This window comes from Pristiophorus japonicus, chromosome 13 (genome assembly GCF_044704955.1).
Source record: "Pristiophorus japonicus isolate sPriJap1 chromosome 13, sPriJap1.hap1, whole genome shotgun sequence".
NCBI lineage: Eukaryota > Metazoa > Chordata > Chondrichthyes > Pristiophoridae > Pristiophorus > Pristiophorus japonicus.
Window position 1 is genome coordinate 124042280 of NC_091989.1, and position 26353 is coordinate 124068632.

Here is a 26353-nt window from a genome sequence, read left to right on the forward strand (position 1 = left end):
TGAACCACTAGTGTCATCATTGAGAAAGAGAATGATAGAGGTGCATCAGCAACTTTACGAGGTATTGTCAGACGTACCAGGCACACTCTCCACAATAGCGAAGAGTGAGGAGTCTTACTCGAGCACTAGTGGATTGGTGGAGCAGGTAATTGTGAGAATGTAGTGAGTGGTCTTCTCCATGGAGCTTCAAGCACGGCTCTCAAATGAGTGCATGCAGGCCACGACTATGCCAGTGCAGACTTTGGATGCCAACATGTCTGCTGCCTTAAACCGGATGACAGATACCTTTTCCAAGGTCTTACAGTGCGTCACTGATCTTCACCAAACTGCTCGCCAGCAAAGTGATAGGAGTGACGTGGCACTGGCTCAGGAGGGAGATGATGGCAAAAGAGGACATGGAAGTGGAAACTCCAGTCAATGCGCTCCAACTTCTCACACGTTGCCCGCCCCCCACCCTCAGCCAGTAGCTGACATGTTGTCTTGTGTCCTGATGTCCGAGTCTACAGGTAGAGTGGTCCTTGACGCGGCCCACAGGGGCTCCAAAACCTAGAGGTCATAGGCCAAAAAGCATCTCAGCAGTCAGAGCAGGGATCTAAGCATCCTGCCTCTACCTCTGCTGAAGCCACACGGAATAAATCACTTAGAAGTGGTAGAAAACGTAAGGACAAGAAATTGTAATTCACCAAGGGTATAAAAAAAAAGATAAAGACAGAGATGATAGCATATGAGAGTAAACTAGCAAGAAATATAAAAACAGACAGAGCTTCTACAAGTATATAAAAAGGAAGCGGGTAGCTAAAGTAAATTTTAGTCCCTTAGAGGATGGGACCGGAGAAGTAATAATGGGAAACAGGGAAATGGCAGAGCTATTGGGGGAGGGGGGAACGGCGGGGGAACTTAAAACAATCACTATCACTGGTGATAAAGTACTAGGCAAACTAATGGGATTAAAGGTGGACAAATCCCCTGGACCTGATGGCTTGCGTCCTGGGGTCTTAAAAGAAGTGGCTGCAGAGATAGTGGATGCATTGGTTGTAATCTCCCAAAATTCCCTGAATTCTGGAGAGGTCCCAGTGGACTGGAAAACCACAAATGTAAGACCCCTACTTAAGGATGGAGAAATACAGAAAGCAGGAAACTACAGACCAGTTAGCCTAACATCTGTCATTGGGAAAATTCTGGAGTCCATCATTAAGGAAGTAATGGCAGGACATTTAGAAAAACATAATACAGTCAAGCATAATACAGTTTTATGAAAGGGAAATCAGGTTTAACAAATTTGCTGGATGTAACGAGCAACGTGGATAAGGGGGAACCAGTAGATGTTGTGCATTTTGATTTCTAGAAAGCATTCGATAAGGTGCCACATAAAAGGTGACTGCACGATATAAGAGCTTATGGGGTTGGTGATAATATATTAGTGTGGATAGAGGATTGGCTAACTAACAGAAAACAGAGAGTTGGGATAAATGGGTCATTATCAGGTTGGCAATTTGTAACGAGTGGGGCGCCAACTGTCTGTGGGGCAACAACCTATGGCCTCATGAAGAATCTCCTAGCTCCGGCAAAACCAACAGTGAAATCCTATGAAGAATTGTGCACGCTGGTCTGGGAGCACCTAAATCCTAAGGAAAGCATTTTGATGGCGAGGTATCGGTTCTACAAGTATCAACAATCGGAGGGACAGGAAGTAGCGAGCTATGTCGCCGAACTAAGGCGCCTTGCAGGATATTGTGAATTTGAGGGATTCCTAGAACAAATGCTTAGAGACTTTTTCTTACTGGACATTGGCCAGGAGGCAATCTTTTGCAAACTGTTGACTGTAGAAACTCCAAATCTGAGTAAAGCCATAACGATAGCCCAGGCATTTATGTCCACCAGCGACAACACCAAACAGATTTCGCAGAACAAAGAAGTTTCGGCCAGTACTGTGCATAAAGTAATGTCGGTTTCGAGCAGAAATATACATGGCAGAACGTACACGCTGGCTACTGCTGCCCAACCTCAGATAACCCAGAGTCCACTATCAATCGTTAATGCGAGGCAGTTAACACCTTGTTGGCGTTGTGGAGGTGATCATCGGCCCCATCAATGCCGCTTCAAGCACTATGCGAGCAACGGTTGAAGAACAATGGGACACCTCTGGCAAATGTGCAGGCGAGCTGCAAACCCTGCAAACTACCAAGTTGCAGAGAAAAATCGATCCACTGTGGATTAGGCTGAATTGGAGACTCATACCGAGGGGGCAGAAGTGTACGGGGTACACTCATTCACTACGAAATGTCCCCCAATAATGTTGAAAGTTAAACTGAATGGAATTCCAGTATCTATGGGACTGGACACGGGTGTGAGTCAGTCCATAATGAGTAAAAAGGCCTTCGACAGGCAAAAAGGCTCACAGGCCCAAGCTCAGCCCCATTCACACCAAACTAAGGACTTACACCAAGTAACTAATCCCTGTAATTGGCAGTGCAGAAGTCAATGTCTCCTATGATGGAGCAGTACACGAACTCCCGCTGTGGATTGTGCTGGGGATTGCCCCACATTGTTTGGCAGAAACTGGCTGGGAAAAATCCGCTGGAACTGGGACGACATCTGAGTGCTTTAGTCCGTCAACAACGCCTCATGTGCCCAGGTCCTGAGCAAGTTCCCATCATTGTTCGAGCCAGGCATTGGAAGCATCTCGGGGGCGAAAGTGCAAATCCATTTGGTTCCCAGGTACGCGACCCATCCACCACAGGTTTCAGGCGGTACCGTACATAATGCGTGAGAAAGAGGAAATTGAGCTGGACAGGCTGTAGCGAGAAGTACTGGTGGAATTCAATGAGTGGGCTAGTCCGATTGTCCCGGTACTTAAAGAGGACGGCACGGTTAGAATTTGTGAGGACTATAAAGTAACGATTGACCGTTTTTCGCTATAGGACCAGTACCCGCTACCCAAGGCAGACGATCTATTTGCGACCCTGGCTGGAGGGAAGACGCTCACCAAGCTGGACCTGACCTCGGCCTACATGATGCAGGAGCTGGAGGAGTCTTCAAAAGGCCTCACTTGCATCAACACGCACAAAGGTCTATTCATCTATAACAGGTGCCCGTTCGGGATTCGGTCGGCTGCGGCAATCTTCCAATGGAATATGGAAAGCCTGCTAAAGTCAGTTCCTTGCACCGTGGTTTTCCAGGACGACATACTGGTGACAGGTCTGGATACCATTGAGCACTTGAAGAATCTGGAAGAGGTTCTTAGTCGGTTGGATCACATGGGGCTCAGGTTGAAACGCTCGAAGTGTGTTTTCCTGGTGCAGGAGGTCAAGTTCTTGGGGAGAAGAATCGCAGTAGAGGGCATCAGACCCTCTGACGCCAAGACGGAGGCCATCAAGAACACGCAGAGTCCACAGAATGTGACGGAGCTGTGGTTGTTCCTGGGACTCCTTAACTACTTCGGTAATTTCCTACCTGGGTTAAGCACCCTGCTAGAACCCCTACATGCACTACTGCGCAAGGGAGACGACTGGGTATGGGGGAATTCACAAGTGGCTGCCTTTAAGAAAGCCAGAAATCTGTTGTGTTCAAACAAACTGCTTGTCCTGTATAACCCTTGTAAAAGCTTAGTGCTAGCTTGCGATGCATTGTCATACGGGGTCGGGTGTGTGTTACAGCAGGCTAACGAATCGGGGATTTTGCAACCGGTCACGTATGCGTCCAGGAGTTTGTCCAACGTCGAAAGGGCCTACAACATGATTGAAAAAGAGGCTCTGGTGTGCGTTTACGGGGTAAAAAAATGCACCAGTACTTATTTGGCCTCAAGTTTGAGCTTGAAACTGACCACAAGCCGCTCATATCGCTGTTCTCTGAGAGCAAAGGGATTAACACCAATGCCTCTGCCCGCATCCAAAGATGGGCGCTCACGTTGTCGGCATACAACTATGTAATCCGCCACAGACCGGGCACAGAGAACTGCACAGATGCTCTCAGTCGGCTGCCATTGCCCATCACCGGGGTAGAAATAGCACAGCCAGCTGACTTGCTCATGGTCATGCAGCCATTCGAGCACGAAAAGTTCCCCGTTACGGCCCGCCAGATCAGGACCTGGACCAGCCAGGATCATTTACTGTCCTTGGTAAAAAACTGTTTCCTCCATGGGAGCTGGTCCAGTGTCCCAGCAGAGATGCAGGAGGCGATTAAGCCGTTCCACAGGCGCAAAGACGAAATGTCCCTGCAGGCGGACTGTCTGTTGTGGGACAATCGCGTGGTCTTGCCCAAGAAAGGCAGAGATACGTTCATTTGTGAACTGCACAACACCCACCCATGCACTGTAATGATGAAAGCCATAGCCAGATCCCATGTGTGGTGGCCCGGCATCAACTCAGAGTTAAAGTCATGCGTGCACCAGTGCAACACTTGCTCTCAGCTGAGCAATGCACCCAGAGAGGCATCGCTAAATTTGTGGTCGTGGCCCTCCAAACCGTGGTCGAGGATCCACGTGGACTATGCGGGCTCATTTCTAGGCAAAATGTTTTTGGTTGTCGTGGACGCTTACTCAAAATGGATTGAATGTACGATAATGTCTGTAAGCACATCGACAGCCACTATTGAAAACCTACGAGCCATGTTTGCCACGCACGGCTTGCCTGATGTCCTAGTCAGCAACAATGGGCTGTGCTTCACCAGTGCTGAATTCAAGGAATTCCTGACCCGCAATGGAATCAAGCATGTCACATCTACCCCATTGAAGCCCGCATCCAACGGTCAGGCAGAACGGGCAGTCCAAACCATCAAGCAACGCTTGAAACGTGTGTCGGAAGGCTCGCTGCAGACCAGGCTGTCCCGAGTGCTGCTCAGCTACCGCACTAGACCTCATTCACTCACCGGGGTACCCCCAGCCGAGTTGCTCATGAAAAGGGCGCTAAAAACAAGGCTCTCTCTTGTCCACCCTGATCTCCATGATCACGTGGAAGGCAAGCAGCATCAACAAAGTGTGTACCATGACCGTGCAAAATTGTCATGCGATATTGAGATCAATGATCCTGTGTTTGTGCTCAATAATGGACATGGTCCCAAATGGCTCACTAGCACGGTCACAGCCAAAGAGGGGAGTAGGGTGTTTCAGGTCAAATTGGCCAATGGACAAATGTACAGGAAACATTTGGACTAAATCAAATTGCGGTTCACCAACAGCTACGAACAACCCGCAGAAGACACCACCAACTTTGACCCTCCAACACACACACAAGTGGCAACCGACATCACAGTTGACCACGAAGCCGAACTCACCATCCCCAGCAGCCCGGCAAGGCCGGCTGCCCAACAGCCCAGTGAAGAACTAATCAACTCACCCATACCCGCATTTGTACCGAGACCATCGACAAAGGAGTGAAAAGCCCCAGATCGTCTCACCTTGTAAATAAGTGCACTGTTGACTTCACAGGGGAGTGATGTTATGAATTTAACCCCTTGTAACCTATATTACACTGCCACCAGAGGGCATACCTGTTGGAGTCCCAAGAGATCCCAGGGTCCCTTGGGAGCACGGTATATAAGCAGGCCATCCACGAGGTACCTGCACTCTGGAGTCGTATTAAAGAAGCTAAGGTCACACTTGCTCATTGTACACAGTACTCAGTTTCATCTTTTATTATGGGTTTATCAACCTTCACCTTCTTATTGTTGCAAACACAACCATCCTGACAATGAGGTGCTGCAACATTAATGCACCTCCCCTTTAAGTAGTGGAAAATGTTTGTGGCAAACATGACTGTGAATTAGACTGGCCCGGATATTAGTCCTCCTGTTGAGAATTTAGCCAATGAGCATTAGTTTTAGTGCTGAAACATAGAAACATAGAAACATAGAAAATAGGTGCAGGAGTAGGCCATTCAGCCCTTCGAGTCTGCACCACCATTCAATAAGATCATGGCTGATCATTCCTTCAGTACTCCTTTCCTGCTTTCTCTCCATACCCCTTGATCCCTCTAGCCGTAAGGGCCATATCTAACTCCCTCTTGAATATATCCAATAAACTGGCATCAACAACTCTCTGTGGCAGGGAATTCCACAGATTAACAACTCTCTGAGTGAAGAAGTTTCTCCTCATCTCAGTCCTAAACGGCCTGCTCCTTATCCTAAGACTGTGTCCCCTGGTTCTGGACTTCCCCAACATCAGGAACATTCTTCCCGCATCTAGCCTGTCCAGTCCAGTCAGAATCTTATATGTTTCTATGAGATCCCCTCTCATCCTTCTAAACTCCAGTGACTATTATCATGTTAATGAAGCGTGAGCACGAATTCTGTGTGCTATGTAGACCATTTTCAAGTGGCGCAGTTTAACCTCATTTGGTCTTAACATTGCCCATTGCATGTCTATGTCCAATTTTTAGCCCTCAGATTTGTAAAAGCAATTAATTAAATTTCTCAATCCCACTTTTTGAAGAAGTATCCAATTGTTTGAATAATGGGAATGCAGAAGATGCAATGCATATGGATTTTCAGAATGCATTCAAAAAGGTTTCTCACAGGAGGCTTGATACAAAAATTAGGTGTGTGTGGAGCAAGAGGAAATGAAGCAATGTGGATTGAGCATAGGATAACGGACAGGAAACTGAGAATCCTCCTATGAGTCATGTGAAGCCCAACACTTAACCAGGGAAACCTAACTGAACCCTGAGGGGATTGATTTGTTACCTTCTGCAAGAAGCCCACTGCTTCCAATGATAGAAATGCCACAGTAATTATTTTTGTTAGGCTTTATTTCCAGTATTGGAGGGACATGGTGCCACTCCAACTTGGCTGCAGGCAGATCAAGTGGAGCATCGCTGATGAGCCCTTACATGTGCAGGCTGCCTAACCTGAGAACGTAAAAGACCCCGGGGGCAAAATTGCGTATCACCCCTCTTGGGGCGTTAACCTTGGCAAGGCGGGATTTGCTGCTCTCGATGCGGACATCCCGCCCCACGACCTAAATTCGGGTTACCGCCCTCGAGAGGAAGTGGAGCGCAATGTCGGGAGCTGGTCAGGGGCGTTAACCTCGAGAATGCTGCAGTGCTATGCAGCCTCTCCAAAAGCGCTAACGCGAGCACGGGGCCCACCCCTTCCATTAAACGGGAGGGCTCACTGCGGGCTCTGCAGTGGTTTGGAGGGACGTCCACTACGCCACAGAAGCAGAGTGCCGGGCTGCACCATCGCAGCACAGACCCCGCAAAACACGGAACTGAAGGTCAGTATGCCGAAAAAACAAAATGGTGCCGCGCACTTCCCCTTTAAGTTTTACCCTGAGAATGGAGTGTGGCCCCGTTCACAACCCGCAAGGCTGGCGCTGACATCAACTGCGGCAGCCTCAAGGGATGCTGGCCAATTTTCTCCGCGCAGTGAAAACGGGTCGCAGTGCATGGCAATGACTTCATCGCAGAGGCGCAGCGGCCCAGGCCGCTAACGGTGGGAACGGGACACTACCGGTTTGGTGCCTCCGCTAACTCGTGCGCAATTTCGCGAACCCAGTACCCAGTAGTGCTCCCCCGCCCTTCGGGTGGGAAATGGTTTGAGCCCAGTTAGCGCCCTCTGGGGACACGAACGGGAGTCGCAAACCATGCAAACTTCTCCCTCCCCCCCGCCCCATTCCTAAAATTTGCAACAGGTTCTGGATGTGTCTGCTCAGGAGCAGTTTGGATCTGTTCTATTGCTCTTACCAACAGAGGAGCAGTCCTGACGTAATTTCAGATCCATAGAGTAAAAGAGTAAAGCTGTAAAGATATATTTGTGCCAGGCAATGGTTAGAAACATAGAAACATAGAAAATAGGTGCAGGAGTAGGCCATTCGGCCCTTTGAGCCTGCGCCACCATTCAATAAGATCATGGCTGATCATTCACCTGTAAGGGGAGCTTGGGGTGTGGGTTCGAATCCACACTCCCCTTGGGTTCTGTATGTGCGATTTATGAGGGTGGGTGAGTAATGAGACAGTGAGTAATGAGACAGTGGGTAAGAGTACAAAATGGCTAATGTTGTTAATCTAGAATAACAAACACAAAGATAGAGGGCATAGGAAGAGGTCATAAAATGGCAGTGATGGCAAACTCTCATTCAACAACCCGAAAAATCTCGCAACAGGGAAGGGGTAAACAAGAAGTTAAAACATCCCACTCACACACAACCACACCTCCCACTCCCACCCTCCCTACCAATTCCTGTCCTAAATTGAGTCTGTGAGGGGGTTTGGGCTCTACTCACAATCCTATCAACTCCGGGGTTCTGTAGCAATTATTTCAGCTCGGGGTCCCTCTGGGGTGGGTTTTATGTTGTTCAGTTTTCCCATTCGAAGTTGCGTCGGTTTCTTCTATCTGCCTCTCGGTTATCGTCAGACTACAGTTGTGAATCCAGGTTATTGAACCAGGTGTCCAGGTCTGCACAGCTCTGCGTGCCCCAGCCTGATGCTTCGGCTATTCTCACCCTGTCCAGTATGTTCAGGCTAACAGCAGCACCTGCTGCCACTTACCAACCAGGAGGTTGGCTCGTGGGCTTTTAGTCTCGACCAAAATCAAAGTTTGCAAAACTCTCTCGGCTCCTTTTTGGTCCACAACTCCCTTTTTCCACAACTCCTTTTCTCCACAGCAGTCTTTTCTCCACTGTTTTCTGGTGGTTCTGTGTCCTATATTTGTATTCAATTCAGTTCTGCTCTTTTCGTGCTCAAACCCAGTGGGTGGTCAATTGTGTAAGTTTGAGCGGCGAGATAGCTTTGAATATTTAATCAGAAGATGTCACAGGTACACGCAGGTGTGAGGACCAGGGTATTGTTTCAGTGCACATAGGTGCCCAAAAGTCTGTGGGTCCTTTGTTATAGTCCTGGGAGTCAGTGGGCCATTCCTGCAGTGATTCATCGTTTTGATTCAAAACTATTGTCCATATTAATTAGGTAGATAATGGCCCACATTCGTAGTTTGATTTGGGGGGGGGAAGTCATAAGAACATAATAACATAAGAATTAGGAACAGGAGTAGGCCATCTAGCCCCTCGAGTCTGCTCCGCCATTGAACAAGATCATGGCTGATCTGGCCGTGGACTCAGCTCCACTTACCCGCCCGCTCCCCATAACCCTTAATTCCCTTATTGGTTAAAAATCTATCTATCTATGATTTGAATACATTCAATGAGCTAGCCTCAACTGCTTCCTTGGGCAGAGAATTCAACAGATTCACAACCGTCTGGGAGAAGAAATTCCTTCTCAACTCGGTTTTAAATTGGCTCCCCCGTATTTTGAGGCTGTGCCCCCTAGTTCTAGTCTCCCGACCAATGGAAACAACCTCTCTGCCTCTATCTTGTTTATCCCTTTCATTATTTTAAATGTTTCGATAAGATCACCCCTCATCCTTCTGAACTCCAACGAGTAAAGACCCAATCTACTCAATCTATCATCATAAAGCAACCCCCTCATCTCTGGAATCAGCCTAGTGAATCTTTTCTGTACCCCCTCCAAAGCTAGTATATCCTTCCTTAAGGTGACCAAAACTGCATGCAGTACTCCAGGTGCGGCCTCACCAATACCCTGTACAGTTGCAGCATGACCTCCCTGCTTTTGTACTCCATCCCTCTCGCAATGAAGGCCAACATTCCATTCGCCCTCCTGATTACCTGCTGCACCTACAAACTAACTTTTTGGGATTCATGCACAAGGACCCCCAGGTCCCTCTGCATCACAGCATGTTGTAATTTCTCCCCATTCAAATAATATTCCCTTTTACTGTTTTTTTTTCCAAGGTGGATGACCTCACATTTTCCGATATTGTATTTCATCTGCCAAACCTTAGCCCATTTGCTTAACCTATCTAAATCTCTTTGCAGCCTCTCTGTGTCCTCTACACAACCCGCTTTCCCACTAATCTTTGTGTCATCTGCAAATTTTGTTACACTACACTCTGTCCCCTCTTCCAGGTTATCTATGTATATTGTAAACAGTTGTGGTCCCAGCACCGATCCCTGTGGCACACCATTAACCACCGATTTCCAACCCGAAAAGGACCCATTTATCCCGATTCTCTGCTTTCTGATAGCCAGCCAATTCTCTATCCATGCTAATACATTTCCTCTGACTCCACGTACCTTTATCTTTTGCAGTAACCTTTTGTGTGGCACCTTATCGAATGCCTTTTGGAAATCTAAATACACCACATCCATCGGTACACCTCTATCCACCATGCTCGTTATATCCTCAAAGACTTCCAGTAAATTAGTTAAACATGATTTCCCCTTCATGAATCCATGTTGGTCTGCTTGATTGCACTATTCCTATCTAGATGTCCCGCTATTTCTTCCTTAATGATAGCTTCAAGCATTTTCCCCACCACAGATATTAAACTAACCGGCCTATAGTTACCTGCCTTTTGTCTGCCCCCTTTTTTAAACAGTGGTGTTACATTAGCTGCTCTCCAATCCGCTGGTACCTCCCCAGAGTCCAGAGAATTTTGGTAGATTATAATGAATGCATCTGCTATAACTTCCGCCATCTCTTTTAATACCCTAGGATGCATTTCATCAGGACCAGGGGACTTGTCTCCCTTGAGTCCCATTAGCCTGTCCAGCACTACCCCCCTAGTGATAGTGATTGTCTCAAGGTCCTCCCTTCCCACATTCCTGTGACCAGCAATTTTTGGCATGGTTTTTGTGTCTTCCACTGTGAAGACCGAAGCAAAATAATTGTTTAAAGTCTCAGCCATTTCCATGTTTCCCATTATTAAATCCCCCTTCTCATCTTCTAAGGGACCAACATTTACTTTAGTCACTCTTTTCCGTTTTATATATCTGTAAAAGCTTTTACTATCTGTTTTTATGTTTTGCGCAAGTTTACTTTCGTAATCTATCTTTTCTTTCTTTATTGCTTTCTTAGTCATTCTTTGCTGTTGTTTAAAATTTTCCCAATCTTCTAGTTTCCCACTAACCTTGACCACCTTATACGCAATGGTTTTTAATTTGATACTCTCCTTTATTTCCTTGGTAATCCACCGCTGGTTATCCCTTCTCTTACCGCCCTTCTTTTTCACTGGGATATATTTTTGTTGAGCACTATGAAAGAGCTCCTTAAAAGTCCTCCACTGTTCCTCAATTGTGCCACCGTTTAGTCTGTGTTTCCAGTCTACTTTTCAAACTGGGCCGGGGAGTTCTTATTGGTTAAGATTTCCCCACTTCAGGCCCGACTCGACCCCTGATTGGCCTGCCAGAATGCACTTTTCCCCCTTTAGCCAGTGCCTCGGTCTCGCTTGTGAGCCAGACTCCACAATGTCTGCATCCACCCACACGTTTTCCCAGCCTTCTTTTACTTGGTCAAAAATGTTCATTTAGTGTATGGAACCATCCCATGTTAGTTTTCTTGTCATTACAGTGTTTCAAATGTGGTCGTGGATTTTCGAACCTTACACCCCTTTCCTGCTTTCTCTCTATACCCCTTAATCCCTTTAGCCGTAAGGGCCATATCTAACTCCCTCTTGAATACATCCAATGAACTGGCATCAACAACTCTCTGCGGTAGAGAATTCCACCGGTTAACCACTCTCTGAGTGAAGAAATTTCTCCTCATCTCAGTCCTAAATGGCTTACCCCTGTCCTTAGACTGTGTCCCCTGGTTCTGGACATCCCCAACATCGGGAACATTCTTCCTGGATCTAACCTGTCCAATCCCGTCAGAATTTTATATATTCCTATGAGATCCCCTCTCATCCTTCTAAACTCCAGTGAATACAGGCCCAGTCGATCCAGTCTCTCCCCATATGTCAATCCTGCCATCAGTCTGGTGAACCTTCGCTGCACTCCCTCAATAGCAAGAATGTCCTTCCTCAGATTAGGAGACCAAAACTGAACACAATATTCCAGGTGAGACTTCACCAAGGCCCTGTACAACTGGAAAAACAGGAAAAGGGATGTTTTGTAATCATGTGATAACATTCGTGTTTTTACTAGTTTCAAAAACAAATAGTTCAAATAACCTTTCAACAGATTCATGGTTTACAGTTTAAGTGCTGCCAATTCTAACTTCTTTTGAAAGTTATCCCCATCCATCCCGTTTTCTCTCCTGTTATTTTGAACTTCCCGACTATGGTTGTGCAGGCACTGGTGTCTGGCAGACTGGCTGTACTCAATGCGTGAGCCTCGACAGTGGGCGCGATCAGGCTATTTGACTGAGGGAAGCAACACTGTCAAATCTTATCGTGTGCTCAATCCCCCTCCCCATTAAACACACACATAATCCAGCAGGGGCTTTGGATAAGTATGGGGAGTGTGAACCCTGGATGAATCTTGCTTTCTCTGCCAGGCGTCTGAAGCTAATTACCAGCACTCCAGCTCTTAAATAAAATTGAGATGCTGGGACCATTTATATTAACGCATTCGAGGTAGTGCTGCAGCAGGCGGCACTGAGTGATGTCAGTGGAAGTGTAGGCGTTGTGGAGTCCGCGGTAACTCGCTCAGCGCAGCCCCAGAGGGCAGACAGTGTCCTGGAAAAGCACGAATGTCGGCAGCAGCGGTGGCGGCGCAGGGGATGAGAAGGTACCGAAGTGGGAACCGAAGTGGGAAGCCCTTTGGCAGACTGCGAGCGGGAGGTGGGGCGGGACTGGTAGAGAGGAGGCTCTTTAGGCAATGCTTGGCGATCTGTTCACCAACTGGGGTGCGCTGCCCCGCCGCTCCCTGCCAGCGACGGGCATTACTGTCTTGGTCTGGCGGTAAAGATAAGTCCACGGTGTCTTATCTTTGGCTAATTGAAACCCGGGGAACACCCCGCAACCGGAATCCAGGCAGTTTAACAAAGTCCTGCTACCGCACCGAACGTCCCAGTTAATACAAACAATGTGCTTCTAATTTCTATCTTGTGACCCCTTCCCATCAGTGTAACGCTCTGTAATTCGGGGTAAAAAGGGGGAAAAAAGGGACGATGGAGACTTTTCAGCGCCGGCGCTGCTCCGTGTCTCAGGTTCAATGGCAGCACTGCCGCCTGTGAGGCAGGTTCCAAGCCCCAGCACACAATCCCGGTGCCGTGCTGAGTTCCAGCTCCAGCCTTTGGAGCGAGACCTGAAACCAAGGTTCTGTCTGCCTTCTCAGCTGGACCGAAAAGATCTCGTGGCACTATTTCAAAGAAGAGCAGGGGTGCTTTCTCTGGCCAATATTTATTTCCTCAACCAACATCACTAAAAATGCAGATTACCTGGGCCATTGTTAAATTTTTGTAGTTTCTAAACCGAATGAATCCAGGATGGGAATATAGCCAAGTACAGAAAATGTAGGTTGCATAGGCAAATTAGGTAGCGAGGTAAAACATGTTTAGCAGCCCATATTTTAACAGTTGCACATGTCACTACAAATGCAAAACAAATGTCCATATATTTACTGCATATGTGATGTCATACTATTGAAGTGCATTCAGACATTGTTATTAAATAATACATTAAATGTTCAGCCATGAACTCATTGAATGGCGGTGCAGGATAGAATGGCCGAATGGCCTACTCCTGCACCTATTTTCTATGTTTCTATGTTTCTATAACTGTTCAGGAACGTCCGTTTTTTGTATCCACTGTCGCCACTACTGCATTTCTATAGCGCCTTTCACAACGTCAGGACGTCCCAAAGCACTTGACAGCCAATTAAGTACTTTTGAAGTGTAGTTGCTGTTGTTTTCTACATTACAACAATGACTACATTCCAAAAGTACTTCATTGGCTTTAAAGCACTTTTGAGAGCTTCGGTGATAGTGAAAGGCACTATATAAATCCAAATCTTTCTTCTTTAATATAGGAAACGTGGCGGCCTATTTGTGCACAAGCAAGCTCCCACAAACAGCAACGTGACAATGACCAGATAATCTGTCTTTATTAAATTGATTGAGGTATCAATATTGACCAGGACACCGGGAATAACTATCCTGCTCTTCTTTGAAATAGTTTCATAGGATCTTTTATCTCCACCTGAGAGAGCAAACAAAATCGTCCAAAGACAGGGCATCAGATGTTCTGTCTGCCTTCCCATGGCATCCCGTGGCACTATTTCAAAGAAAAGAAGAGGAGTTCTCTGGCCAATATTTATTCCTCAACCAGCATCACTAAAAATACAGATTACCTGGTCATGATTTAATTAATGTTTGTGCGACCTTGCTGTGTGCAATTTGGCTGCTGCGTTTCCTACATTGCAACAGTGACTAAACTTCAAAAGTTAATTATTTGCTGTAAAGAACTTTGGGTCGTGAAAGGCGCCAAATAAATGCAAGTATTTCTCTTTCTGAAGGACACTGTGACTTCACTAAGCCGGACCTCTGAGCGCGTATGAGGCGGGAATATCCCACATGCTCTCACCTACTGCTCAACTGGATTCTTTTGGAAAAAACAATGTTTTCCACCCAACCCCAAAAAGAAAAGTGAAAACATTTCCAGCAGACCCAGTGCAGTATCTGTCACTGAACGAATGAGTCGTGGCACTGTCGAGGAAATTTCTAAGTTAAATTAACTCAGGCGGAGGCTTTCAGAGTCGTGCTTCGAGAGAATTTTATTTTAAAAAGCGAGATATCTCGGAGAGCCTGCTTGGACCGTACCAAGGCAGAAAACTCTCCTGTACAAGCAAATTGTCCCTATCTTTATACAGAAATAGAATACAGAAATAGAATAGGAATCTTATTCATTAGTTCTGTGAGTACAAAGGTCGTCTCGGGAGGCACACACTCTATCTGTCCTTGCATAGTTTCTCCCTGTTCACAGTCTGATAAGCAGAATATCAGGAGACTCCCTTTTAATACCGGATAGTCATTTAATTACATTTCTAAGTTTCAAGGCTAAAAAGTGTGGGTGTTGTTCAAGTCCTATTATTTCTTCAAATATAGCAAAAACAGAATTTAACCCTTCCCTTTACCATAAGCCATAGATTCATAGATTCTTTCTTCCACAGGCACTTTACAAATCCACATTTTTTTTTCCCCTAACAACTGACTGGGTCTTATTGTCATAGAGAATGTCGCTTGTTTACAGCTCTGCAATCCTGGGATAAAAGTTTCCTCCACCAAGATGGGATTCTGGGCATCGCTCCACCCAGTTTTATTTCTATCCTTATTAGTTTCTACCAGACTGGCATCCCTAAGAGACAGAAGAGAAAAGGAATTCTCCAAAGAAATAATGAAATCTGCACCATTAATCGATGGGTATGTTCTCGATATTCACCTTATTTCCTTACACACCATTCACTATTTAGGAGACTGTTAATTTATAGAAGGGTAAGAGATGAAAAGCAAATTGAAAGCCGATAACAGAAAATGTTGGAAATACACAATGGCGCTAAACTAAGTAGTGGTTATAGGACAAGGGAACAGAGGTGGAAATAGGCACTCATGGTGATGGAGCGTATATGGGGTTGGAATCTCAGCTCCGAGTCAAGTAGGATATCAAGGCTGCAAACGGTCAGGTTCAGCACCAGCCAGTGGCTAAAGAAAGGGATGGAGTCGGTGGCTAGGGAACAGAGTTCGTGACAAGGACCGAAGACAATAGCTTTGGTCTTGCCAATATTTAGTTGGAGGAAATTTCTGCTCATCCAATACTGGATGTTGGACAAGCAGTGTGACAAATCAGAGGCAGTGGAGGGGTCGAGAGAGGTGGTGGTGAGGTACAGCTGTGTGTAAATGTGGAACCTGATATTGTGTTTTCGGGTGATGTTGTTGAGGGGTAGTATGTAGATGAGAAATAGGAGGGGGGCAAGGTTAGATCCTTTGCGGACTCCAGATGTAATGGTGCGGGAACAGGAAGAGAAGCCATTGCAGGCGATTCTCTGGCTACTGGATAGATAGCACTGGAGCTAGGCGAGAACAACCAAGAATGATTAGCACATGAAATGGACTTCTGGGTACAGTAGTGGTGACAAAATCATGCAATCAGTTAAAGAACAATTGGGTGCCATGATGGGAGACGAGGTTGGAGGGGTTGATATTGACCAAATGGTGTTAACTGATGTAGGTAAAGCAGAATCAAGACAATTTAACTTCCAAAAGTAGCATTTAGAATAAGCTGATAATCATTTGTTATTGTTCTTAGCCACAATGATTTAGCACTACAGCTGAGAAGACACTTTAACAACAACCTGACTGCAGTTGATTTGAAAACTGTGACCAAGACGTATACAAATATTAACAAACTAAAAGAAGGAAATGTGGGAGCCCAGGTATGTATTCTCAGTTTTCTTCTTTCATTCTCCTTTCTGCTGCTTTCTCCTCCTCCCGCCATGTCATCCCAGTTTGGAAGCCTGGTACATTCTACAAGGCATGAGTTGTTGAGAAGATGAACTGGCCAGTGGAGTAGAGTGAGCTTTCATAATGAGTGGTACTTTTATTATTTGAAATTAAGAGGGGCTTTGGTTGGCTATTGTGGCTGTAACTTGATCACCTAGCATCATGGGTTGGCATTCTGTAGTTTCAGCCCCTGCTGGGATTCAAACCCAGATTGCAAGGTCAGTACCTTAAACTCTCAGCTGCTGAGTTTCAGTTAACTGCAACCTTTGTAAACACATATCTGGAGAATCACAGCCAGTTTCACTGCACTAAATGGAAAATCTGTACATATGTATATAAAATGTGTGTGTGTGTGTGTTCCTCACTCCTCTTTTTTCTGATTGTATTTTCTATGCCTGTTCACCTCTTATTTTTTTCGCTTCAGAAAGGTGCCTACCCAAAAATAAACTTGTTTGTTGTTTTCACAGTTGCTGACTGAACTGTCATCTGCTTCCAGCATTTTCTGCCAATTGTTTTCGATAAATATCTGGTTGGAAATGTGTTTTAGATCAATATCTGGTTGGAAACATGATCAGTGGTTATAGGCATGAGCACAGGCTGAGATTATTAAACACTCCATGCCGCAATGGACTTTGTGCTGTCAGACAGAGGAGGAATATTTAGATTAAATTGTGGAGATATGTGGATATATAAACATTTAGGTATTTTGCATGATTACCTTTGGGAATCGGGAAGGTTTTATGCCAAACTTTCCCTCGGGATATAAAATAGATGGGGAGATTGTGCATAGCAGGTACAGCAGGCAGTTAAGAAAGCAAATGGCACGTTGGCCTTCATAGCGAGAGGATATAAGTATAGGAGCAGGGAGGTCTTACTGCAGTTGTATAGGGCCTTAGTGAGACCACACCTTGAGTATTGTGTGCAGTTTTGGTCTCCTAATTTGAGGAAGGACATTCTTGCTATTGAGGGAGTGCAGCGAAGGTTCACCAGACTAATTCCTGGGATGGCAGGACTGACATATGAAGAAAGACTGGATCGACTAAGCTTATATTCATTGGATCTCAAAGAAGCATATAAAATTCTGACAGGATTGGATAGGTTAGATGCAGGAAGAATGTTTCCAATGTTGGGGAAGTCCAGAACCAGGGGTCACAGTCTAAGGATAAGGGGTAAGCCATATAGGACCGAGATGAGGAGAAACTTTTTCACCCAGAGAATTGCAAACCTATGGAATTCTCTACCACAGAAAGTTGTTGAGTCCAGTTCGTTGGATATATTCAACAGGGAGTTAAATGTGGTCCTTACGGCTAAAGGGATCAGGAGGTATGGAGAGAAGGCAGGAGTGGGGTACTGAAGTTGCACGATCAGCCATGATCATGTTGAATGTGGTGCAGGTTCGAAGGGACAAATGGCCTGCTCCTGCACCTATTTTCAATGTTCTATGCTTCTAGACATCTGGGCAACTTGATGGGCTGAATTGCCATTTCTCATTCCATACTTTCTTACATAAAAGCTATTACAAATATTTTGTCTCCTTTCTTCTGCCAACTCCGTGAGCTTTTATCTTGTGCAGTAACCTCTTATGGGGCACCTTATTGAATACCTTCTGGAAATCCAAATACACGACATCTATAGGTTCCCCTTTATTCACCCTACTCGTTACATCTTCAAAGAACTCCAGCAAATTTGTCAAACATAATTTCCCTTTCATAAAACCATGCTGACTCTGCTTGACTGCATTATGATTTTCTATATGTCCTGCTACTACTTCCTTTATTGCAAGGTGGCATAAAAGTAGGAAGTCCTGCTATAACTGTACTGCGTACAGTTTTGGTCTCCTTATTTAGGGAGGGATATACTTGCATTGGAGGTAGTTCAGAGAAAGTTCACGAGGTTGATTCCTGAGATGAAGGAGTTGACTTATGAAGAAAGGTTGGGCCTATACTCATTGGAGTTTAGAAGAATGAGAGGTGATCTTATTGAAACGTATAAGATTATGAGGGGGCTTGACAGAGTAAATGCAGAGTGGATGTTTCCCCTTGTAGGGGAATCTAGAACTAGGGGGCATAGTTTCAGAATAATGGGTCGCCCATTTAAAACGGAAATTCGGAAGAATTTCTTCTCTGAGGGTCATGAATCTTTGGAATTCTCTACCCCGGAGAGCTGTAGAAGCTGGGCCATTGAATATATTTAAGGTAGAGATAGACAGATTTTTGAATGATAAGAGAGTCAAGGGTAATGGGGAGCGGGCAAGGAAGTGGAGTTGAGGCCAGGATCAGATCAGCCGTGATCTTATTGAATGGTGGAGCAGGCTCAAGAGGCCAAATGGCCTACTCCTGCTCCTATCTCTTATCTTCATATGTTCTTGTGTATATGTAAGACAAAGAAAGTGGGAGGCCTGGGAAAATGAAACAAAATGGGAGAGATGGAGAAAACCGAGGGGTCAAGGACTGAAAACAAGTTAGAAATGACACAATAGCTAAAATCTGATGTTACTGAAGGAAATGCTTAGGTCAGAGGATTGCAGTGTCCCTAGGAAAAGATCTGGGAGTAGCGTTTACGCTCATTTACGCCAGTGATATCAGCGCAATCCGGGCAGACTTAGTCGAAATAATTCACGGAAAACCCGAACGCGAGTGCTTTTGGGTGTAACTCACGTTTAAAATTCCCTGATCTTTTAAAGATTCAATTCGCTGGATAGGGCTCTGCCCACAAAACTGGCCACACCTCCAGGTCAAGATTCCGTTGGCTTGGAAAGGCTGTTCAAATTGCACTCGTTTTCTTAGGCGCACACGGACTAATAAGAATATTTTTAAAGTTTTTTCATATCAAAAAATATTTAATTTACTAAGAAACTGATTAGTCTACGTCCCAGAAAGTAGTAAGTGGTTCAGTATAGTTTTTTTTAAAAGTAATTTTCAGCGAATTTAATCAGGATACTCACAGGTGGAGGACTGGACTCTCTTTAAAAAAATACTTATTTTCTATGATAAACCCACTTTTAAGCTGTGTTAATAAAACTGCACCAGTTGCCTCTCTTATATACATCAATGAATACTTTTAATGGAAAGAAAAACACAATTATGTTCTATTATGCTGCTCGACTGCGTGGTTCATGGAAGATTTTATGTTTGTGATTATGCACATGATTTTTAAAATCGGAATATTAAAATGTAACCTAACCAGCGCAATTTTCAGCGCATTTTGGGCGCAATTTCCCGATTGGACCCAAAATGGAAACTCTACCCTCAGATATCTTTCTTGGTTTTCATTGGGCTTAGTTGAAACGTGTACAAGGCCAATGATATAGAGGTCAGAGTGGGAATGGAAGGGAGAGTTAAAGTGGGGAGCCTCAGGTTGCTCACTGTCACATTTGTAGACAAGACGAAAGTATTTGACAAAGCAGGCACCTAATCTGTGTTTGGTTTCCGCAGTATAAAGAAGACCACACAGTGAGCAGCGAATACAGTATACTTGGTTAGAGAAAGTGCACATAAATATTTAGATATCTATCCAGCTCCTATTTAATTCAACCAGTCAAATTAGCCTCAACGGCTTTTCCAAGAACATGTGCAGAACAGGTTCCATCACTGAAAGCGAAAAGATTTCTTCTTACCTTTCGTCTTGCTTGAGACTTGTTAATTTTAAAAGTCATAAAGCATGCAATAAATACAACATGGCTTCATTCTTCATTACAGTTGTGGTCTGCATATGTACTGTGCTCTGCCCAAAACAAGGATGCTGTTCGTCTGACCCTGGAACAAATAGATGTCATCAAACGGATGTGCAGGAAGTATCCAGAATTTGAGATGGTTACTTCTTCAAAAGGTACAGTTAAGAACATTTCAATAAAGCTCATCTGGAAACTTAACATTTCTGAATTTATATATATATATGATAATGAATATTGATGATCAGTCAGTTTGTTGATTTTTTTTAATTTAGGCATTATCGATACTGAAAAAATAGCTTGTCTAATCAGTATTGAAGGAGGACACTCAATTGACAGCAGTTTGGCAGCCTTAAGGATGTTTTATGAACTTGGAGTACGCTCTATGTCTTTGACGCACAACTGCCACACTCCATGGTAATAAACTTTGTGAAATATCTTTTACACTATGGGTGGGAAGGGGAGATGATTTTTTCTGCTAGAATTGGAGAATGTCCGAGGTATGATTTTGAAGTTTTCCACTCTTGGAATCCAGTGTCAGCATTGAGCACTCCCAGGGCATATGTGGCATACATAAGAACATAAGAATTAGGAACAGGTGTAGGCCATCTAGCCCCTCGAGCCTACTCCGCCATTCAACAAGATCATGGCTGATCTGGCCGTGGACTCAGCTCCACTTACCCGCCTGTTTCCTGTAACCCTTAATTCCCTTATTGGTTAAAAATCTATCTATCTGTGATTTGAATACATTCAATGAGCTAGCCTCAACTGCTTCCTTGGGCAGAGAATTCCACAGGTTCACAACCCTCTGGGAGAAGAAATTCCTTCTCAACTCGGTTTTAAATTGGCTCCCCCGTATTTTGAGGCTGTGCCCCCTAGTTCTAGTCTCCCCGACCAGTGGAAACAACCTCTCTGCCTCTATCTTGTCTATTCCTTTCATTACTTTAAATGTTTCTATAAGATCATCCCTCATCCTTCTGAACTCCAATGAGTAAAGACCCAGTCTACTCAATCTATCAACATAAGATAACCCCCGCATCTCCGGAATCAGCCTAGTGAATCATCTCTGTACCCCCTCCAAAGCTAGTATAATCCTTCCTTAAGTAAGATGACCAAAACTGTACGCAGTACTCCAGGTGCAGCCTCACCCATACCCTGTACAGTTGCAGCAGGACCTCCCTGCTTTTGTACTCCATCCCTCTCACAATGAAGGCCAACATTCCATTCGCCTTCCTGATTACCTGCTGCACCTGCAAACTAACTTTTTGGGATTCATGCACAAGGAGCCGGCGCCTCACAAAATTGAGCCGCCTCGGGGAAATCCCCTCCGTGCCTTTCAGTTCCGCGCGGAGGGGTTTCCTGTACGGGCTGCTCCTGCACACTCTCAACTTTGCCATCCTCACCGGCCGTCCGGACACGCCATGGCGTACCATCTTGCCGTCCGGAGGAGGCGGGGGTCCCCGATGGAGGGCACTCTACGCAGGGGTCCTCCCACTATTCATCGGGGACTTGGCCTGGAGGGTGGTGCACGGAGCAGTGCCGTGCAACAAATTTTTAAGCCGGTTCACGGACTCCCAGGCCGCCTGCAATTTCTGCGGTCTGAAAGAGTCCGTGTTCCATGTTTTTATGGAATGCACAAGGTTGCAGCCCCTGTTTTATTATTTGAAGGGGCTGCTCCTGAAATTCTGGCTGCACTTCAGTCCCACTCTCCTGATCTTTGGGCACCCTGTGCGGAGGGGAGCGGGTAGGTCCGAAGGCCTCCTCGTAGGACTGCTCCTGGGCACGGCCAAGGGTACCATCAGCCGGTCCAGGCAGCGGGCGGTCGAGGGGGTCGTTCAACCTGACTGCCTGCCTCTCTTCCGCTCTTACATCCGGTCCAGGGTGTCCTTGGAGATGGAGCACGCGGTGTCCACCGGTACGCTCGCGGCCTTCCGCGAGAGGTGGGCACCGGAGGGACTGGAGTGCATCATCACGCCCGGCAACCAAATTTTAATTTGATTTTACGTTTTTAAGTTTAATTTGTTTTAATTGCCGGTGCTTTTAGTGTCCCCCTTCCCTTTTATAGGGGGCACTGGGGAAAATTGTGACTTTAGTGCCCCCCAAAAAAAAAAGAAAAACACAAAAAAAAAGGGGGAAAAAAAGGGCCTTGTAAATGTCTGGAGTGTCACCCAGGTCAGGTGGCACCGTTTAATGTTTTTTTGTTTTGCAGATGAACTCCAAAAAGAGTTTCATGCATAAGGAGCCGGCGCCTCACAAAATTGAGCCGCCTCGGGGAAATCCCCTCCGTGCCTTTCAGTTCCGCGCGGAGGGGTTTCCTGTACGGGCTGCTCCTGCACACTCTCAACTTTGCCATCCTCACCGGCCGTCCGGACACGCCTTGGCGTACCATCTTGCCGTCCGGAGGAGGCGGGGGTCCCCGATGGAGGGCACTCTACGCAGGGGTCCTCCCACTATTCATCGGGGACTTGGCCTGGAGGGTGGTGCACGGAGCAGTGCCGTGCAACAAATTTTTAAGCTGGTTCACGGACTCCCAGGCCGCCTGCAATTCCTGCGGTCTGGAAGAGTCCGTGTTCCATGTTTTTATAGAATGCACAAGGTTGCAGCCCCTGTTTTATTATTTGAAGGGGCTGCTCCTGAAATTCTGGCTGCACTTCAGTCCCACTCTCCTGATCTTTGGGCACCCTGTGCGGAGGGGAGCGGGTAGGTCCGAAGGCCTCCTCGTAGGACTGCTCCTGGGCACGGCCAAGGGTGCCATCAGCCGGTCCAGGCAGCGGGCGGTCGAGGGGGTCGTTCAACCTGACTGCCTGCCTCTCTTCCGCTCTTACATCCGGTCCAGGGTGTCCTTGGAGATGGAGCACGCGGTGTCCACCGGTACGCTCGCGGCCTTCCGCGAGAGGTGGGCACCGGAGGGACTGGAGTGCATCATCACGCCCGGCAACCAAATTTTAATTTGATTTTACGTTTTAAAGTTTAATTTGTTTTAATTGCCAGTGCTTTTAGTGTCCCCCTCCCCTTTTAGAGGGGGCACTTGGAAAAATGTGATTTTAGCGCCCAAAAAAAAAAACAAAAAAAAAGAAAAACACAAAAAAAAACACAAAAAAGGAAAAAAAAAGGGCCTTGTAAATGTCTGCTGTGTCATCCAGGGCGGGTGGCACGGTTTAATGTTTTTTTTTGTTTCACAGATAAACTCAAAAAGAGTTTCATGCACAAGGACCCCCAGGTCCCTCTGCACCGCAGCATGTTGTAATTTCTCCCCATTCAAATAATATTCCCTTTTACTGTTTTTTTTTCCAAGGTGGATGACCTCACATTTTCCAACATTGTATTCCATCTGCCAAACCTTAGTCCATTCGCTTAACCTATCTAAATCTCATTGCAGCCTCTCTGTGTCCTCTACACAACCCGCTTTCCCACTAATCTTTGTGTCATCTGCAAATTTGTTACATATGTTACATATGTGGAGTTAAGCTCCCTCCACACAGCCATAAGATATCTTAACTTCAAACTCATAAAATCAGCAACTGAAGTAGAGTGAATTCATTTCCGTTTTTCTGAATGCTAATTTAAAGCAAATTTTGCCAAGTCATGGGTAGATTTGTGCTGTGGGCTTGTACTAAGAACTCGGTTCAGTTTATTTTCCATAGGACCCTTACAGCTCTCAGGGAGGAGATATTTTATCCCATCAGTCTGGGTTGGATTTACAATGGACCAATTCCTTTGTACTTCCTATCTGACCAATTCCAATGGAAAATCTCCATTTTAGAGATTTTATTACAGACGACATACCCACGATATGCCAGCTGTGGGAGATTTCATGTTACATTTGCTGAGTTCAGTCACAGGGTGTTTAGCCCTCCATATCTTCCCTAACTTCCTTATAATGGTCTCACTTTTTAAGCTCATCTTAAAGGCCATTACATTATTTCCTCCATAATCTTCCCTCTTGGTTTTACACTAACTTACATCAGCTCAGCGTTCCAGAAAGTGGGTTTCATAACAAAAGCTGTAAAGCTGTTCTTATAAGTATAGAAAAGGTAAACATATTGGGCCCAAGTTTCCACACGCGACTAGAATGGCGCAGTCCCGACCTGGACGCCTGTTTTTCGCGCCACAAAGTGCGCCTAAAAAAATCCTCGGTATTCTCCACCTCCCTGCAGGTCCTCTGGCCCTCGGCGCAGCTGTAGGATGGGTGGAGCCAGGTCCCTGCGCTGAAAACAGTGCCGGGACCTCTGCACATGCGCGCTACAGTGGGCACGCAAGTGCAGTAGCTCCAGGCGCCGAACTGTGTGGGAGGGGCCCGAAGCACGCAGCCCCTAGCCCTGGCCCAATGGCCTCACTGGGGCTGTGTGAATAAGGCTCCTCCCACGGCCAGCTCCTGCTTCCCCCCCACCCCGACCAGACCCGACACTCGCTCCCCGCCCCCCCCCCCCGCCTCCGGACCAGACCCGACATCCGCTCCCCCCCCCCTCGACTGGACCCGACCCGACCCACGCTCCTGTTCCTGTTCCCGCTCCCCGCCTCCCAGACTGGACCCGACCCGACCCGACCCGACCCGCGCTCCTGTTCCGGCTCCCCGCCCCCCCGACTGGACCCGACCCGACCCGACCTGACCCGACCCGCGCTCCTGTTCCCGCTCCCCGCTCCCCCGACCTGACCCGACCCGCGCTCCTGTTCCTGTTCCCGCTCCCCGCCTCCCCGACTGGACCCAACCCGACCCGACCCGCGCTCCTGTTCCCACTCCCCGCCCCCCTGACTGGACCCGACCCGACGACCCGACCCGCGCTCCTGTTCCCGCCCCCCTGACTGGACCCGACCCGACGACCCGACCCGCGCTCCTGTTCCCGCCCCCCCGACTGGACCCGACCCGACCCGCGCTCCTGTTCCCGCTCCCCGCCCCCCCGACTGGACCCGACCCGACCCGACCCGCGCTCCTGTTCCCGCTCCCCGCTCCCCCGACTGGATCCGACCCGACCCGCGCTCCTGTTCCCGCTCCCGGCCTCCCCGACTGGACCTCACCCGACCCGCGCTCCTGTTCCCGCTCCCCGCCCCCCCGACTGGACCCGACCCGCGCTCCTGCCCCCTGACCCGACCCCCCCCCCCCCACTGGACCCGACCCGACCCGACTCCCGCACCCGGACTGGATCCGACCTGACCTCCCCCCCTACCTCTCTCTCACCCCCTCCCTCTCTCTCCCCCCCTCCCTCTCTCTCCCCCTCTCTCTCTCCCTCCCTCTCTCCCTCCCTCCCCCCCTCTCTCTCTCTCTCCCTCCCTCCCCCCCCCCTCTCTCTCCCTCCCCCCCCCCTCTCTCTCCCTCCCCCCGACCCGAACCGAACCGACCCAACGCCACCTACCTGTAAATCTGGTGCTGGGGACGGGCCCTGCCCGAAGTCTCGGGCCAGCCCGTTCAGCCTTCGGTCCCGAAAGGCCTGCCTGAAGCACTTTCACACGGTAGGAAGATGGTTTATTTAATCTTTTTGCTTATAAATGTTTATTCAGGTTGGATTTATTTGTATAATATTTGTAGAAGTATAAATAAGGATTTATTATAGAATTTAATGACTTCCCTTCCCTCCCCTCCCCCCCCCACCTCGTTCTGGACACCTAATTTGTAACCTGCGCCTGATTTTTTAATGTGTAGAACAGGTTTTTCAGTTCTACAAAAATCTTCACTTGCTCCATTCTACTTTAGTTTGGAGTACGTTTTCACTGTGGAAACTTTGAAATCAGGCGTCAGTGGCCGGACACGCCCCCTTTTGAAGAAAAATTCTGTTCCAAAGTAGAACTGTTCTACCTGACTAGAACTGCAGAAAAAAAAAAGTGGAGAATTGCGATTTCTAAGATAGTCCGTTCTCCACCAGTTGCTCCTAAAAATCAGGCGCAAATCATGTGGAAACTTGGGCCCATTGAGGTGGAAATTCATTACCGCCCATTTTGAGGCGTTAATCCAGGTGGAGCGGTAACTTTAGCGCCTTGAAAAGGTTTATGCCTGCTGCCGAGAAATTTGTTGGAATCGGGCCAAGAGCTGACAGGGTGCTAAATCAGCCGTTACACATTTGACCTGGGGGGACGATAACGAAAATGCCTGCGCTAAATTCTGGAATCCATTGCACATGCTCCGAAGTCCAATTTGAAATCTCAGGAAAAGCCGAGGCTTAAAGACATGGCATAGTAATGCACCCATTAAAGTTTTCAAAAATCACTTATTTTCAAGCTGTATTGTTATTTATGTCTGCCGCTGCAAACTAGGAGGCTCATGGACCGTGCTCTGTGCAAATATTGCACTGATTGTGACCTCTGAGGAAAGTGCTTCCTCATCCCTTTAAGTAGCCACCAATTAACGACTGTGGAAGGCTGTACCGACTGTTTTTTCAGGCGTGATTAGTGGCAGTTGCTAAATGAGGCGGCTGGACTGAATTTAGTGAGTGGGGCGCTAGCGCGGCCATTGCACCCATCT

At 47.0% G+C, this 26353-nt stretch overlaps 1 protein-coding gene across 3 annotated transcripts in view; it reads left to right on the plus strand.

Moving 5' to 3' along the window:
- Positions 1-12442: 12442 nt before the first annotated feature.
- The window catches only part of dpep2 (dipeptidase 2), a 127658-nt gene continuing 113747 nt past the window's right edge, over positions 12443-26353 (plus strand). For 2 of the 3 annotated variants that reach the window (XR_011596230.1, XM_070896925.1), the window contains exons 1-5: positions 12443-12520; positions 14983-15152; positions 16036-16162; positions 19928-20057; positions 20175-20316. Coding sequence is in view for 2 of the 3 variants with exons in the window: in XM_070896925.1 (XP_070753026.1) it covers positions 15019-15152; positions 16036-16162; positions 19928-20057; positions 20175-20316 (533 nt within the window). In the remaining variant the exon portion in view is untranslated. The remainder of the gene's footprint in view (positions 12521-14982; positions 15153-16035; positions 16163-19927; positions 20058-20174; positions 20317-26353) is intronic. The other variant, XM_070896926.1, reaches the window with a different exon arrangement.